The 21705-nt window shown below is 39.9% G+C and overlaps 1 protein-coding gene across 1 annotated transcript in view; it reads left to right on the forward strand.

Moving 5' to 3' along the window:
- Positions 1–21705, forward strand: part of ADGRL4 (adhesion G protein-coupled receptor L4) — a 290259-nt gene that overhangs the window by 169760 nt on the left and 98794 nt on the right. The window contains exon 11 of the mRNA XM_075320254.1: positions 311–514. Within this exon, the coding sequence (XP_075176369.1) occupies positions 311–514 (204 nt within the window). The remainder of the gene's footprint in view (positions 1–310; positions 515–21705) is intronic.

The following is a 21705-nucleotide window of genomic DNA, read 5'->3' on the forward strand; positions in this document are numbered from 1 at the left end:
TTATATGTTTTCATACATTGGGAGCCTATGGAGGACATTCCTCACTGTGTGCCTATATACGCCATGTTGTATGTTGGGTATATAGGCTTTCAGCACATGTTGGGAGGTGTAGATACAATGCTGGAGCTCCGCAGGCAGAACGTCAGTGCTCGGTATCATAGCACATAGCACTGCACAGCCCATTGTGTATTCCCAGCCGTGTGCCGTACACCTGTGCTAATTATACATTGCTGTCAATAGTTAGATCCGGGTCAGATCACCGACGCGGCGCGTCCTCATCCTGTTTATTCGGTGTGTTTGTCTCCTCTAGGTGGCCACTCATCACAGCGTCCTCACACGGATCACCCAGCTGGGGATCATCATCTCCCTCATCTGTCTCTCCCTCTGCATCTTCACCTTCTTCTTCTTCAGTGAAATCCAGAGTACAAGGACGACAATTCACAAGAATCTGTGCTGTGCGCTGTTCATAGCCGAGCTGCTGTTCATCATCGGGATAAACATGACCAAGAACAAGGTACAAGTGCACAGAACACGGTGTATGGTATATAGCGAGGAGTGCAAAGTATGTAGTATACAGCGAGCAGTGCACAGAACACGGTGTATGGTATACAGCGAGGAGTGCAAAGTATGTAGTATACAGCGAGCAGTGCACAGAACACGGTGTATGGTATACAGCGAGGAGTGCAAAGTATGTAGTATACAGCGAGCAGTGCACAGAACACGGTGTATGGTATATAGCGAGGAGTGCAAAGTATGTAGTATACAGCGAGCAGTGCACAGAACACGGTGTATGGTATACAGCGAGGAGTGCAAAGTATGTAGTATACAGCGAGCAGTGCACAGAACACGGTGTATGGTATACAGCGAGGAGTGCAAAGTATGTAGTATACAGCGAGCAGTGCACAGAACACGGTGTATGGTATACAGCGAGGAGTGCAAAGTATGTAGTATACAGCGAGCAGTGTACAGAACACGGTGTATGGTATATAGCGAGGAGTGCAAAGTATATAGTATACAACGAGCAGTGCACAGAACACGGTGTATGGTATATAGCGAGGAGTGCAAAGTATATAGTATACAGCGAGCAGTGCATAGAACACGGTGTATGGTATATAGCGAGGAGTGCAAAGTATATAGTATACAGCGAGCAGTGCACAGAACACGGTGTATAGTATACAGCGAGCAGTGCACAGAACACGGTGTATAGTATACAGCGAGCAGTGCACAGAACACGGTGTATGGTATATAGCGAGCAGTGCACAGAACACGATGTATGGTATATAGCGAGGAGTGCAAAGTACATAGTATACAGCGAGCAGTGCACAGAACACGGTGTATGGTATACTGCAAGCAGTGCAAAGTATATAATATACAGCGAACAGTGCACAGAACACGGTATATGGAATACAGCAAGCAGTGCAACGTATATAGTATACAGCGAGCAGTGCACAGAACACGGTGTATGGTATATAGCGAGGAGTGCAAAGTATATAGTACACAGCGAGCAGTGCACAGAACACGGTGTATGGTATACAGCGAGCAGTGCACAGAACACGGTGTATGGTATACGGCGAGCAGTGTAAAGTATATAATATACAGCGAGCAGTGCACAGAACACGGTGTATGGTATACGGCGAGCAGTGTAAAGTATATAATATACAGCGAGCAGTGCACAGAACACGGTGTATGGTATACGGCGAGCAGTGTAAAGTATATAATATACAGCGAGCAGTGCACAGAACACAGTGTATAGTATACAGCGAGCAGTGCACAGAACACGGTGTATAGTATACAGCGAGCAGTGCACAGAACACGGTGTATAGTATACAGCGAGCAGTGCAAAGTATGTAGTATACAGCGAGCAGTGCACAGAACACGGTGTATGGTATACAGCGAGCAGTGCACAGAACACGGTGTATGGTATACAGCGAGCAGTGCACAGAACACATTGTATGGTATATAGCGAGGAGTGCAAAGTACATAGTATACAGTGAGCAGTGCACAGAACACGGTGTATGGTATACGGCGAGCAGTGCAAAGTATATAATATACAGCGAGCAGTGCAAAGAACATGGTGTATAGTATACAGCGAGCAGTGCACAGAACACGGTGTATAGTATATAGCGAGCAGTGCACAGAACACGGTGTATAGTATACAGCGAGCAGTGCACAGAACACGGTGTATAGTATACAGCGAGCAGTGCAAAGTATGTAGTATACAGCGAGCAGTGCACAGAACACGGTGTATGGTATACAGCGAGCAGTGCACAGAACACGGTGTATGGTATACAGCGAGCAGTGCACAGAACACGGTGTATGGTATACAGCGAGCAGTGCACAGAACACGGTGTATGGTATACAGCGAGCAGTGCACAGAACACAGTGTATGGTATATAGCGAGGAGTGCAAAGTACATAGTATACAGTGAGCAGTGCACAGAACACGGTGTATGGTATACGGCGAGCAGTGCAAAGTATATAATATACAGCGAGCAGTGCAAAGAACATGGTGTATAGTATACAGCGAGCAGTGCACAGAACACGGTGTATAGTATATAGCGAGCAGTGCACAGAACACGGTGTATAGTATACAGCGAGCAGTGCACAGAACACGGTGTATAGTATATAGCAAGCAGTGCACAGAACACGGTGTATAGTATATAGCAAGCAGTGCACAGAACACGGTGTATAGTATATAGCGAGCAGTGCACAGAACACGGTGTATAGTATACAGCGAGCAGTGCACAGAACACGGTGTATAGTATATAGCAAGCAGTGCACAGAACACGGTGTATAGTATATAGCAAGCAGTGCACAGAACACGGTGTATAGTATATAGCGAGCAGTGCAAAGTATATAGTATACAGCGAGCAGAGTGTACAGCTAGCAATACATAGTATATAATATACAGCATGCAATACATAGTATATAGTATACAGCGAGCAGCATATACAGTGAGCAGAATATACAGCAAGCAATACATATATATAGTATTCAGCGAGCAGAGTATACAGCGAGCAAATTAGTATACAGCAAGCAGTTGAGACTACATAATATACAGCGAGCAGTGCACAGAATATGGTATATGATATACAGGGAACAGAGTATACAGAAAGCAGAGTATAGAGCTAGCAATACATAGTATATAGTATACAGCGAGCAATACATACTATATAGTATACAGCGAGCAGAGTATACAGCGAGCAAAATATTATACAGTGAGCAATATAGTAAACAGCAAGCAGTGCAGAGTATATACTGTAGGATACAGCAAGCAGTGCACAGAATATGGTATATGGTATATAGTGAGCAGTACAGAGTATATAGTATACAGCGAGCAGTACACATTATACAATATATAGTATACAGCGAGCAGTACACAGTATACAGTATATAGTATCCAGTGAGCAGTACACAGTATATAGTATACAGTGAGCAGTACACAGTATATAGCATAAAGTATACATGATAGAATGTTTTTAAGAGAACTCACCGCTTATATGTAAAGTCATATACAGTATATAGTACCGTATATATCGAACAGTACACAGTATATAGTATACAGCAAGTAGTACACAGTATATAGTGTTCAGATACATCGTACACTTCTCATAGAATGTCACTGATCGTATTATCGATGGCGATACATCGCACACTTCTCATATAGAATGTCACTGATCGTATTATCGATAGCGATACATCACACACTTCTCATATAGAATGTCACTGATCGTATTATCGATGGTGATACATCACACACTTCTCATATAGAATGTCACTGATCGTATTATCGATAGCGATACATCGCACACTTCTCATATAGAATGTCACTGATCGTATTATCGATAGCGATACATCACACACTTCTCATATAGAATGTCACTGATCGTATTATCGATAGCGATACATCACACACTTCTCATATAGAATGTCACTGATCGTATTATCGATAGCGATACATCGCACACTTCTCATATAGAATGTCACTGATCGTATTATCGATAGCGATACATCGCACACTTCTCATATAGAATGTCACTGATCGTATTATCGATAGCGATACATCGCACACTTCTCATATAGAATGTCACTGATCGTATTATTGATGGTGATACATCACACACTTCTCATATAGAATGTCACTGATCGTATTATCGATGGCGATACATCACACACTTCTCATATAGAATGTCACTGATCGTATTATCGATAGCGATACATCACACACTTCTCATATAGAGCGTCACTGATCGTATTATCGATAGCGATACATCGCACACTTCTCATATAGAATGTCACTGATCGTATTATCGATGGCGATACATCACACACTTCTCATATAGAATGTCACTGATCGTATTATCGATAGCGATACATCGCACACTTCTCATATAGAATGTCACTGATCGTATTATCGATAGCGATACATCACACACTTCTCATATAGAATGTCACTGATCGTATTATCGATAGCGATACATCACACACTTCTCATATAGAATGTCACTGATCGTATTATCGATAGCGATACATCGCACACTTCTCATATAGAATGTCACTGATCGTATTATCGATAGCGATACATCGCACACTTCTCATATAGAATGTCACTGATCGTATTATCGATAGCGATACATCGCACACTTCTCATATAGAATGTCACTGATCGTATTATTGATGGTGATACATCACACACTTCTCATATAGAATGTCACTGATCGTATTATCGATGGCGATACATCACACACTTCTCATATAGAATGTCACTGATCGTATTATCGATAGCGATACATCACACACTTCTCATATAGAGCGTCACTGATCGTATTATCGATAGCGATACATCGCACACTTCTCATATAGAATGTCACTGATCGTATTATCGATGGCGATACATCACACACTTCTCATATAGAGCGTCACTGATCGTATTATCGATGGCGATACATCGCACACTTCTCATATAGAATGTCACTGATCGTATTATCGATAGCGATACATCGCACACTTCTCATATAGAATGTCACTGATCGTATTATCGATGGTGATACATCGTACACTTCTCATATAGAATGTCACTGATCGTATTATCGATAGCGATACATCGCACACTTCTCATATAGAATGTCACTGATCGTATTATCGATAGCGATACATCACACACTTCTCATATAGAGCGTCACTGATCGTATTATCGATAGCGATACATCGCACACTTCTCATATAGAATGTCACTGATCGTATTATCGATAGCGATACATCGCGCACTTCTCATATAGAATGTCACTGATCGTATTATCGATAGCGATACATCGCACACTTCTCATATAGAATGTCACTGATCGTATTATCGATAGCGATACATCACGCTTCTCATATAGAATGTCACTGATCGTATTATCGATAGCGATACATCACACACTTCTCATATAGAACGTCACTGATCGTATTATCGATGGCGATACATCGCACACTTCTCATATAGAATGTCACTGATCGTATTATCGATGGCGATACATCGCACACTTCTCATATAGAATGTCACTGATCGTATTATCGATGGTGATACATCGTACACTTCTCATATAGAATGTCACTGATCGTATTATCGATAGCGATACATCGCACACTTCTCATATAGAATGTCACTGATCGTATTATTGATGGCGATACATCGCACACTTCTCATATATAACGTCACTGATCGTATTATCGATGGAGATACATCACACACTTCTCATATAGAATGTCACTGATCGTATTATCGATGGTGATACATCGTACACTTCTCATATAGAATGTCACTGATCGTATTATCGATGGCGATACATCACACACTTCTCATATAGAATGTCACTGATCGTATTATCGATGGTGATACATCGCACACTTCTCATATAGAATGTCACTGATCGTATTATCGATGGTGATACATCGCACACTTCTCATATAGAGCGTCACTGATCGTATTATCGATGGTGATACATCGCACACTTCTCATATAGAATGTCACTGATCGTATTATCGATGGCGATACATCGCGCACTTCTCATATAGAATGTCACTGATCGTATTATTGATGGCGATACATCACACACTTCTCATATAGAGTGTCACTGATCGTATTATCGATAGCGATACATCACACACTTCTCATATAGAATGTCACTGATCGTATTATTGATGGCGATACATCACACACTTCTCATATAGAATGTCACTGATCGTATTATCGATGGCGATACATCGCACACTTCTCATATAGAATGTCACTGATCGTATTATCGATAGCGATACATCGTACACTTCTCATATAGAATGTCACTGATCGTATTATTGATGGCGATACATCACACACTTCTCATATAGAATGTCACTGATCGTATTATCGATGGCGATACATCGCACACTTCTCATATAGAATGTCACTGATCGTATTATCGATAGCGATACATCGTACACTTCTCATATAGAATGTCACTGATCGTATTATTGATGGCGATACATCACACACTTCTCATATAGAATGTCACTGATCGTATTATCGATGGCGATACATCGCACACTTCTCATATAGAATGTCACTGATCGTATTATTGATGGCGATACATCACACACTTCTCATATAGAATGTCACTGATCGTATTATCGATGGCGATACATCGCACACTTCTCATATAGAATGTCACTGATCGTATTATCGATGGTGATACATCGTACACTTCTCATATAGAATGTCACTGATCGTATTATCGATAGCGATACATCGTACACTTCTCATATAGAATGTCACTGATCGTATTATCGATAGCGATACATCACACACTTCTCATATAGAATGTCACTGATCGTATTATCGATGGCGATACATCACACACTTCTCATATAGAATGTCACTGATCGTATTATCGATGGCGATACATCACACACTTCTCATATAGAATGTCACTGATCGTATTATCGATAGCGATACATCGTACACTTCTCATATAGAATGTCACTGATCGTATTATCGATGGTGATACATCACACACTTCTCATATAGAATGTCACTGATCGTATTATCGATGGCGATACATCACACACTTCTCATATAGAATGTCACTGATCGTATTATCGATGGCGATACATCACACACTTCTCATATAGAATGTCACTGATCGTATTATCGATGGTGATACATCACACACTTCTCATATAGAACGTCACTGATCGTATTATCGATGGCGATACATCACACACTTCTCATATAGAATGTCACTGATCGTATTATCGATGGCGATACATCACACACTTCTCATATAGAATGTCACTGATCGTATTATCGATGGTGATACATCGTACACTTCTCATATAGAATGTCACTGATCGTATTATCGATGGCGATACATCACACACTTCTCATATAGAATGTCACTGATCGTATTATCGATGGCGATACATCGTACACTTCTCATATAGAATGTCACTGATCGTATTATCGATGGCGATACATCGCACACTTCTCATATAGAATGTCACTGATCGTATTATCGATGGCGATACATCGCACACTTCTCATATAGAATGTCACTGATCGTATTATCGATGGCGATACATCGCACACTTCTCATATAGAATGTCACTGATCGTATTATCGATGGCGATACATCACACACTTCTCATATAGAATGTCACTGATCGTATTATCGATGGCGATACATCGTACACTTCTCATATAGAATGTCACTGATCGTATTATCGATGGCGATACATCGCACACTTCTCATATAGAATGTCACTGATCGTATTATCGATAGCGATACATCACACACTTCTCATATAGAATGTCACTGATCGTATTATCGATGGCGATACATCGTACACTTCTCATATAGAATGTCACTGATCGTATTATCGATGGCGATACATCGCACACTTCTCATATAGAATGTCACTGATCGTATTATCAATAGCGATACATCACACACTTCTCATATAGAATGTCACTGATCGTATTATCGATAGCGATACATCACACACTTCTCATATAGAATGTCACTGATCGTATTAGCGATGGCGATACATCGTACACTTCTCATATAGAATGTCACTGATCGTATTATCGATGGCGATACATCACACACTTCTCATATAGAACGTCACTGATCGTATTATCGATAGCGATACATCGCACACTTCTCATATAGAATGTCACTGATCGTATTATCGATGGCGATACATCACACACTTCTCATATAGAACGTCACTGATCGTATTATCGATAGCGATACATCGCACACTTCTCATATAGAATGTCACTGATCGTATTATCGATGGCGATACATCGTACACTTCTCATATAGAATGTCACTGATCGTATTATCGATGGTGATACATCGCACACTTCTCATATAGAGCGTCACTGATCGTATTATCGATGGTGATACATCGCACACTTCTCATATAGAATGTCACTGATCGTATTATCGATAGCGATACATCGTACACTTCTCATATAGAATGTCACTGATCGTATTATCGATGGCGATACATCGCACACTTCTCATATAGAATGTCACTGATCGTATTATCGATGGTGATACATCGCACACTTCTCATATAGAGCGTCACTGATCGTATTATCGATGGTGATACATCGCACACTTCTCATATAGAATGTCACTGATCGTATTATCGATAGCGATACATCGTACACTTCTCATATAGAATGTCACTGATCGTATTATCGATGGCGATACATCGCACACTTCTCATATAGAATGTCACTGATCGTATTATCGATAGCGAAACATCGTACACTTCTCATATAGAATATCACTGATCGTATTATTGATGGCGATACATCGTACACTTCTCATATAGAATGTCACTGATCGTATTATTGATGGCGATACATCACACACTTCTCATATAGAATGTCACTGATCGTATTATCGATGGCGATACATCGCACACTTCTCATATAGAATGTCACTGATCGTATTATTGATGGCGATACATCACACACTTCTCATATAGAATGTCACTGATCGTATTATCGATGGCGATACATCGCACACTTCTCATATAGAATGTCACTGATCGTATTATCGATGGTGATACATCGTACACTTCTCATATAGAATGTCACTGATCGTATTATCGATAGCGATACATCGTACACTTCTCATATAGAATGTCACTGATCGTATTATCGATAGCGATACATCACACACTTCTCATATAGAATGTCACTGATCGTATTATCGATGGCGATACATCACACACTTCTCATATAGAATGTCACTGATCGTATTATCGATGGCGATACATCACACACTTCTCATATAGAATGTCACTGATCGTATTATCGATAGCGATACATCGTACACTTCTCATATAGAATGTCACTGATCGTATTATCGATGGTGATACATCACACACTTCTCATATAGAATGTCACTGATCGTATTATCGATGGCGATACATCACACACTTCTCATATAGAATGTCACTGATCGTATTATCGATGGCGATACATCACACACTTCTCATATAGAATGTCACTGATCGTATTATCGATGGTGATACATCACACACTTCTCATATAGAACGTCACTGATCGTATTATCGATGGCGATACATCACACACTTCTCATATAGAATGTCACTGATCATATTATCGATGGCGATACATCACACACTTCTCATATAGAATGTCACTGATCGTATTATCGATGGTGATACATCACACACTTCTCATATAGAACGTCACTGATCGTATTATCGATGGTGATACATCGTACACTTCTCATATAGAATGTCACTGATCGTATTATCGATGGCGATACATCGCACACTTCTCATATAGAATGTCACTGATCGTATTATCGATGGCGATACATCACACACTTCTCATATAGAATGTCACTGATCGTATTATCGATGGTGATACATCGTACACTTCTCATATAGAATGTCACTGATCGTATTATCGATGGCGATACATCACACACTTCTCATATAGAATGTCACTGATCGTATTATCGATGGCGATACATCGTACACTTCTCATATAGAATGTCACTGATCGTATTATCGATGGCGATACATCGCACACTTCTCATATAGAATGTCACTGATCGTATTATCGATGGCGATACATCGCACACTTCTCATATAGAATGTCACTGATCGTATTATCGATGGCGATACATCGCACACTTCTCATATAGAATGTCACTGATCGTATTATCGATGGCGATACATCACACACTTCTCATATAGAATGTCACTGATCGTATTATCGATGGCGATACATCGTACACTTCTCATATAGAATGTCACTGATCGTATTATCGATGGCGATACATCGCACACTTCTCATATAGAATGTCACTGATCGTATTATCGATAGCGATACATCACACACTTCTCATATAGAATGTCACTGATCGTATTATCGATGGCGATACATCGTACACTTCTCATATAGAATGTCACTGATCGTATTATCGATGGCGATACATCGCACACTTCTCATATAGAATGTCACTGATCGTATTATCAATAGCGATACATCACACACTTCTCATATAGAATGTCACTGATCGTATTATCGATAGCGATACATCACACACTTCTCATATAGAATGTCACTGATCGTATTAGCGATGGCGATACATCGTACACTTCTCATATAGAATGTCACTGATCGTATTATCGATGGCGATACATCACACACTTCTCATATAGAACGTCACTGATCGTATTATCGATAGCGATACATCGCACACTTCTCATATAGAATGTCACTGATCGTATTATCGATGGCGATACATCGCACACTTCTCATATAGAATGTCACTGATCGTATTATCGATAGCGATACATCACACACTTCTCATATAGAACGTCACTGATCGTATTATCGATAGCGATACATCGTACACTTCTCATATAGAATGTCACTGATCGTATTATCGATGGCGATACATCACACACTTCTCATATAGAATGTCACTGATCGTATTATCGATGGCGATACATCGCACACTTCTCATATAGAATGTCACTGATCGTATTATTGATGGTGATACATCGCACACTTCTCATATAGAATGTCACTGATCGTATTATCGATAGCGATACATCACACACTTCTCATATAGAGCGTCACTGATCGTATTATCGATAGCGATACATCGCACACTTCTCATATAGAATGTCACTGATCGTATTATCGATAGCGATACATCGCACACTTCTCATATAGAATGTCACTGATCGTATTATCTATAGCGATACATCACACACTTCTCATATAGAGCGTCACTGATCGTATTATCGATAGCGATACATCGCACACTTCTCATATAGAATGTCACTGATCGTATTATCGATAGCGATACATCGCGCACTTCTCATATAGAATGTCACTGATCGTATTATCGATAGCGATACATCGCACACTTCTCATATAGAATGTCACTGATCGTATTATCGATAGCGATACATCGCACACTTCTCATATAGAATGTCACTGATCGTATTATCGATGGTGATACATCACACACATCTCATATAGAATGTCACTGATCGTATTATCGATGGTGATACATCACACACATCTCATATAGAATGTCACTGATCGTATTATCGATAGCGATACATCGCACACTTCTCATATAGAATGTCACTGATCGTATTATCGATGGCGATACATCGCACACTTCTCATATAGAATGTCACTGATCGTATTATCGATGGCGATACATCACACACTTCTCATATAGAGTGTCACTGATCGTATTATCGATGGCGATACATCACACACTTCTCATATAGAATGTCACTGATCGTATTATCGATGGCGATACATCACACACTTCTCATATAGAATGTCACTGATCGTATTATCGATAGCGATACATCGTACACTTCTCATATAGAATGTCACTGATCGTATTATCGATGGCGATACATCACACACTTCTCATATAGAATGTCACTGATCGTATTATCGATGGCGATACATCACACACTTCTCATATAGAATGTCACTGATCGTATTATCGATAGCGATACATCGTACACTTCTCATATAGAATGTCACTGATCGTATTATCGATGGCGATACATCGCACACTTCTCATATAGAATGTCACTGATCGTATTATCGATAGCGATACATCGCACACTTCTCATATAGAATGTCACTGATCGTATTATCGATTGCGATACATCGCACACTTCTCATATAGAATGTCACTGATCGTATTATCGATGGTGATACATCGTACACTTCTCATATAGAATGTCACTGATCGTATTATCGATAGCGATACATCGCACACTTCTCATATAGAATGTCACTGATCGTATTATCGATGGTGATACATCACACACTTCTCATATAGAATGTCACTGATCGTATTATCGATGGCGTTACATCGCACACTTCTCATATAGAATGTCACTGATCGTATTATCGATAGCGATACATCACACACTTCTCATATAGAATGTCACTGATCGTATTATTGATGGCGATACATCGTACACTTCTCATATAGAATGTCACTGATCGTATTATCGATGGCGATACATCGCACACTTCTCATATAGAATGTCACTGATCGTATTATCGATGGCGATACATCGCACACTTCTCATATAGAATGTCACTGATCGTATTATTGATGGCGATACATCGCACACTTCTCATATAGAATGTCACTGATCGTATTATCGATGGTGATACATCACACACTTCTCATATAGAATGTCACTGATCGTATTATCGATGGCGATACATCGCACACTTCTCATATAGAATGTCACTGATCGTATTATCGATAGCGATACATCGTACACTTCTCATACAGAATGTCACTGATCGTATTATCGATAGCGATACATCACACACTTCTCATATAGAATGTCACTGATCGTATTATCGATGGCGATACATCACACACTTCTCATATAGAATGTCACTGATCGTATTATCGATGGTGATACATCACACACTTCTCATATAGAATGTCACTGATCGTATTATCGATGGCGATACATCACACACTTCTCATATAGAATGTCACTGATCGTATTATCGATGGCGATACATCACACACTTCTCATATAGAATGTCACTGATCGTATTATCGATGGTGATACATCACACACTTCTCATATAGAACGTCACTGATCGTATTATCGATGGCGATACATCACACACTTCTCATATAGAATGTCACTGATCGTATTATCGATGGCGATACATCACACACTTCTCATATAGAACGTCACTGATCGTATTATCGATGGCGATACATCACACACTTCTCATATAGAATGTCACTGATCGTATTATCGATGGCGATACATCACACACTTCTCATATAGAATGTCACTGATCGTATTATCGATGGTGATACATCGTACACTTCTCATATAGAATGTCACTGATCGTATTATCGATGGCGATACATCACACACTTCTCATATAGAATGTCACTGATCGTATTATCGATGGCGATACATCGTACACTTCTCATATAGAACGTCACTGATCGTATTATCGATGGCGATACATCACACACTTCTCATATAGAACGTCACTGATCGTATTATCGATGGCGATACATCACACACTTCTCATATAGAAAGTCACTGATCGTATTATCGATGGCGATACATCACACACTTCTCATATAGAATGTCACTGATCGTATTATCGATGGTGATACATCATACACTTCTCATATAGAATGTCACTGATCGTATTATCGATGGCGATACATCACACACTTCTCATATAGAATGTCACTGATCGTATTATCGATGGCGATACATCGCACACTTCTCATATAGAATGTCACTGATCGTATTATCGATGGCGATACATCGTACACTTCTCATATAGAATGTCACTGATCGTATTATCGATGGTGATACATCACACACTTCTCATATAGAATGTCACTGATCGTATTATCGATGGCGATACATCACACACTTCTCATATAGAATGTCACTGATCGTATTATCGATGGCGATACATCACACACTTCTCATATAGAATGTCACTGATCGTATTATCGATGGCGATACATCGTACACTTCTCATATAGAATGTCACTGATCGTATTATCGATGGCGATACATCGCACACTTCTCATATAGAATGTCACTGATCGTATTATCGATGGCGATACATCACACACTTCTCATATAGAATGTCACTGATCGTATTATCGATGGCGATACATCGTACACTTCTCATATAGAATGTCACTGATCGTATTATCGATGGCGATACATCGCACACTTCTCATATAGAATGTCACTGATCGTATTATCGATGGTGATACATCGTACACTTCTCATATAGAATGTCACTGATCGTATTATCGATGGCGATACATCACACACTTCTCATATAGAATGTCACTGATCGTATTATCGATGGCGATACATCGCACACTTCTCATATAGAATGTCACTGATCGTATTATTGATGGCGATACATCACACACTTCTCATATAGAATGTCACTGATCGTATTATCGATAGCGATACATCACACACTTCTCATATAGAATGTCACTGATCGTATTATCGATAGCGATACATCACACACTTCTCATATAGAATGTCACTGATTGTATTATTGATGGCGATACATCGCACACTTCTCATATAGAATGTCACTGATCGTATTATCGATAGCGATACATCACACACTTCTCATATAGAATGTCACTGATCGTATTATCGATGGTGATACATCGTACACTTCTCATATAGAATGTCACTGATCGTATTATCGATGGCGATACATCGTACACTTCTCATATAGAATGTCACTGATCATATTATAGATGGCGATACATCGCACACTTCTCATATAGAATGTCACTGATCGTATTATCGATGGCGATACATCACACACCTCTCATATAGAATGTCACTGATCGTATTATCGATGGCGATACATCGCACACTTCTCATATAGAATGTCACTGATCGTATTATCGATGGCAATACATCACACACCTCTCATATAGAATGTCACTGATCGTATTATCGATGGCGATACATCGTACACTTCTCATATAGAATGTCACTGATCGTATTATCGATAGCGATACATCACACACTTCTCATATAGAATGTCACTGATTGTATTATCGATAGCGATACATCGTACACTTCTCATATAGAATGTCACTGATCGTATTATCGATGGTGATACATCACACACTTCTCATATAGAATGTCACTGATCGTATTATCGATGGCGATACATCACACACTTCTCATATAGAATGTCACTGATCGTATTATCGATGGCGATACATCACACACTTCTCATATAGAATGTCACTGATCGTATTATCGATGGTGATACATCACACACTTCTCATATAGAACGTCACTGATCGTATTATCGATGGCGATACATCACACACTTCTCATATAGAATGTCACTGATCGTATTATCGATGGCGATACATCACACACTTCTCATATAGAATGTCACTGATCGTATTATCGATGGTGATACATCGTACACTTCTCATATAGAATGTCACTGATCGTATTATCGATGGCGATACATCGCACACTTCTCATATAGAATGTCACTGATCGTATTATCGATGGCGATACATCGCACACTTCTCATATAGAATGTCACTGATCGTATTATCGATGGCGATACATCGCACACTTCTCATATAGAATGTCACTGATCGTATTATCGATGGCGATACATCGCACACTTCTCATATAGAATGTCACTGATCGTATTATCGATGGCGATACATCGCACACTTCTCATATAGAATGTCACTGATCGTATTATCGATAGCGATACATCACACACTTCTCATATAGAATGTCACTGATCGTATTATCGATAGCGATACATCACACACTTCTCATATAGAATGTCACTGATCGTATTAGCGATACATCGTACACTTCTCATATAGAATGTCACTGATCGTATTATCGATGGCGATACATCACACACTTCTCATATAGAACGTCACTGATCGTATTATCGATAGCGATACATCACACACTTCTCATATAGAATGTCACTGATCGTATTATCGATGGTGATACATCGCACACTTCTCATATAGAACGTCACTGATCGTATTATCGATGGCGATACATCGCACACTTCTCATATAGAATGTCACTGATCGTATTATCGATGGTGATACATCACACACTTCTCATATAGAACGTCACTGATCGTATTATCGATAGCGATACATCACACACTTCTCATATAGAACGTCACTGATCGTATTATCGATAGCGATACATCGTACACTTCTCATATAGAATGTCACTGATCGTATTATCGATGGCGATACATCGCACACTTCTCATATAGAATGTCACTGATCGTATTATCGATAGCGATACATCACACACTTCTCATATAGAGCGTCACTGATCGTATTATCGATAGCGATACATCGCACACTTCTCATATAGAATGTCACTGATCGTATTATCGATAGCGATACATCGCACACTTCTCATATAGAATGTCACTGATCGTATTATCGATAGCGATACATCACACACTTCTCATATAGAGCGTCACTGATCGTATTATCGATAGCGATACATCGCACACTTCTCATATAGAATGTCACTGATCGTATTATCGATGGTGATACATCGCACACTTCTCATATAGAATGTCACTGATCGTATTATCGATAGCGATACATCGCACACTTCTCATATAGAATGTCACTGATCGTATTATCGATAGCGATACATCGCACACTTCTCATATAGAATGTCACTGATCGTATTATCGATGGCGATACATCGCACACTTCTCATATAGAATGTCACTGATCGTATTATCGATGGCGATACATCGCACACTTCTCATATATAACGTCACTGATCGTATTATCGATGGCGATACATCACACACTTCTCATATAGAATGTCACTGATCGTATTATTGATGGCGATACATCGTACACTTCTCATATAGAATGTCACTGATCGTATTATCGATGGCGATACATCGCACACTTCTCATATAGAATGTCACTGATCGTATTATCGATGGCGATACATCACACACTTCTCATATAGAATGTCACTGATCGTATTATCGATAGCGATACATCACACACTTCTCATATAGAATGTCACTGATCGTATTATCGATGGCGATACATCACACACTTCTCATATAGAATGTCACTGATCGTATTATCGATGGCGATACATCACACACTTCTCATATAGAATGTCACTGATCGTATTATCGATGGCGATACATCGCACACTTCTCATATAGAATGTCACTGATCGTATTATTGATGGCGATACATCGTACACTTCTCATATAGAATGTCACTGATCGTATTATCGATAGCGATACATCGTACACTTCTCATATAGAATGTCACTGATCGTATTATCGATAGCGATACATCACACACTTCTCATATAGAATGTCACTGATCGTATTATCGATAGCGATACATCGTACACTTCTCATATAGAGCGTCACTGATCGTATTATCGATGGTGATACATCACACACTTCTCATATAGAATGTCACTGATCGTATTATCGATGGCGATACATCACACACTTCTCATATAGAATGTCACTGATCGTATTATCGATGGCGATACATCACACACTTCTCATATAGAATGTCACTGATCGTATTATCGATGGCGATACATCGCACACTTCTCATATAGAATGTCACTGATCGTATTATTGATGGCGATACATCGTACACTTCTCATATAGAATGTCACTGATCGTATTATCGATAGCGATACATCGTACACTTCTCATATAGAATGTCACTGATCGTATTATCGATAGCGATACATCACACACTTCTCATATAGAAAGTCACTGATCGTATTATCGATGGTGATACATCACACACTTCTCATATAGAATGTCACTGATCGTATTATCGATAGCGATACATCGTACACTTCTCATATAGAGCGTCACTGATCGTATTATCGATGGTGATACATCACACACTTCTCATATAGAATGTCACTGATCGTATTATCGATGGCGATACATCACACACTTCTCATATAGAATGTCACTGATCGTATTATCGATGGCGATACATCACACACTTCTCATATAGAATGTCACTGATCGTATTATCGATGGCGATACATCGCACACTTCTCATATAGAATGTCACTGATCGTATTATTGATGGCGATACATCGTACACTTCTCATATAGAATGTCACTGATCGTATTATCGATAGCGATACATCGTACACTTCTCATATAGAATGTCACTGATCGTATTATCGATAGCGATACATCACACACTTCTCATATAGAATGTCACTGATCGTATTATCGATAGCGATACATCGTACACTTCTCATATAGAGCGTCACTGATCGTATTATCGATGGCGATACATCGCACACTTCTCATATAGAATGTCACTGATCGTATTATTGATGGCGATACATCGTACACTTCTCATATAGAATGTCACTGATCGTATTATCGATGGTGATACATCACACACTTCTCATATAGAATGTCACTGATCGTATTATCGATGGCGATACATCACACACTTCTCATATAGAATGTCACTGATCGTATTATCGATGGCGATACATCGCACACTTCTCATATAGAATGTCACTGATCGTATTATCGATGGCGATACATCACACACTTCTCATATAGAATGTCACTGATCGTATTATCGATGGTGATACATCACACACTTCTCATATAGAACGTCACTGATCGTATTATCGATGGCGATACATCACACACTTCCCATATAGAATGTCACTGATCGTATTATCGATGGCGATACATCACACACTTCTCATATAGAACGTCACTGATCGTATTATCGATGGCGATACATCACACACTTCTCATATAGAATGTCACTGATCGTATTATCGATGGCGATACATCACACACTTCTCATATAGAATGTCACTGATCGTATTATCGATAGCGATACATCACACACTTCTCATATAGAATGTCACTGATCGTATTATCGATGGCGATACATCACACACTTCTCATATAGAATGTCACTGATCGTATTATCGATGGCGATACATCGCGCACTTCTCATATAGAATGTCACTGATCGTATTATCGATGGCGATACATCACACACTTCTCATATAGAATGTCACTGATCGTATTATCGATGGCGATACATCACACACTTCTCATATAGAACGTCACTGATCGTATTATCGATGGTGATACATCACACACTTCTCATATAGAATGTCACTGATCGTATTATCGATGGTGATACATCGTACACTTCTCATATAGAATGTCACTGATCGTATTATCGATGGCGATACATCGTACACTTCTCATATAGAACGTCACTGATCGTATTATCGATGGCGATACATCACACACTTCTCATATAGAACGTCACTGATCGTATTATCGATGGCGATACATCACACACTTCTCATATAGAAAGTCACTGATCGTATTATCGATGGCGATACATCACACACTTCTCATATAGAATGTCACTGATCGTATTATCGATGGCGATACATCGTACACTTCTCATATAGAATGTCACTGATCGTATTATCGATGGCGATACATCACACACTTCTCATATAGAATGTCACTGATCGTATTATCGATGGCGATACATCACACACTTCTCATATAGAATGTCACTGATCGTATTATCGATGGCGATACATCACACACTTCTCATATAGAATGTCACTGATCGTATTATCGATGGTGATACATCGCACACTTCTCATATAGAATGTCACTGATCGTATTATCGATGGCGATACATCACACACTTCTCATATAGAATGTCACTGATCGTATTATCGATGGCGATACATCACACACTTCTCATATAGAATGTCACTGATCGTATTATCGATGGCGATACATCACACACTTCTCATATAGAATGTCACTGATCATATTATCGATGGCGATACATCGTACACTTCTCATATAGAATGTCACTGATCGTATTATCGATGGCGATACATCGTACACTTCTCATATAGAATGTCACTGATCGTATTATCGATGGCGATACATCGCACACTTCTCATATAGAATGTCACTGATCGTATTATCGATGGCGATACATCGCACACTTCTCATATAGAATGTCACTGATCGTATTATCGATGGCGATACATCACACACTTCTCATATAGAATGTCACTGATCGTATTATCGATGGCGATACATCGCACACTTCTCATATAGAATGTCACTGATCGTATTATTGATGGCGATACATCACACACTTCTCATATAGAATGTCACTGATCGTATTATCGATAGCGATACATCACACACTTCTCATATAGAATGTCACTGATCGTATTATCGATAGCGATACATCGTACACTTCTCATATAGAATGTCACTGATCGTATTATCGATGGCGAAACATCACACACTTCTCATATAGAATGTCACTGATCGTATTATCGATGGTGATACATCACACACTTCTCATATAGAATGTCACTGATCGTATTATCGATGGCGATACATCGCACACTTCTCATATAGAGCGTCACTGATCGTATTATCGATAGCGATACATCACACACTTCTCATATAGAACGTCACTGATCGTATTATCGATAGCGATACATCACACACTTCTCATATAGAATGTCACTGATCGTATTATTGATGGCGATACATCGCACACTTCTCATATAGAATGTCACTGATCGTATTATCGATGGTGATACATCGTACACTTCTCATATAGAATGTCACTGATCGTATTATCGATAGCGATACATCGTACACTTCTCATATAGAATGTCACTGATCGTATTATCGATAGCGATACATCACACACTTCTCATATAGAATGTCACTGATCGTATTATCGATAGCGATATGTGGCGCCCCAGGACCTGGTCGCCACAACAGCATTGCCCTCCCAGAAGGGTTAATGCTGAGCCTGGAGGTAACTGGGAGATCTATTGGCCAGTAAGTTAACACTCAACACAGTTCTCCCTCCGGCCAGCAGGGGGAGCTCTGAACCTGGAACTTCAGGGAGCATTCCTTAAGTCTGGCTGGAAGGAGGAAGTGGTAGTTAGTCTGGACACAGGAGTGAAAGAGTGCAGACGCAGAGTAGTGCTGCCTTGTAAACTGGGGCCTAGAGCTGGGATAGCTTGGCCCAGTGAAGCAAGGGGAGCAGAGAGGCACAGCAGAGACTCGGACATCGGAGTCTGTAGTTGCCAGGGCATAAAATCCATCCCTGGTAGCTGAATCCGGAGGGCAGGAGAGCTGTAAGCCCCTGTCCCAGAAGCAATCTGAAGGTACAACTGCATCCCAAGGGCCTGGTGTGGGCTCCAGCAGAGAAGCACCAGAGAGGGCCTGCGCAGTCTACCACACAGAAAAGGGGACGAACAACAAGTCCCAGCAGCAAGAGGGCAATTGCGAACCCAAAGTGCAGTGTCCTAAAACAGCAGAGAAAGATTAAGGAGTAGGCCTCATACTCAACTGGCCAAAGATCACCCCAGGCACTTCCAGGCCGGCCGGATCATCTTTACCATCTGTGACGGTCTCCCTGGACTAAGTTTCTGCCGAGTAAAAGAGGAGAAGGTAAAGAGACTACTGTTTGTGCCTGTTTCTTTCATTGCTGGT

The sequence above is a fragment of the Anomaloglossus baeobatrachus genome, chromosome 8, assembly GCF_048569485.1.
Source record: "Anomaloglossus baeobatrachus isolate aAnoBae1 chromosome 8, aAnoBae1.hap1, whole genome shotgun sequence".
Taxonomy (NCBI): domain Eukaryota; kingdom Metazoa; phylum Chordata; class Amphibia; order Anura; family Aromobatidae; genus Anomaloglossus; species Anomaloglossus baeobatrachus.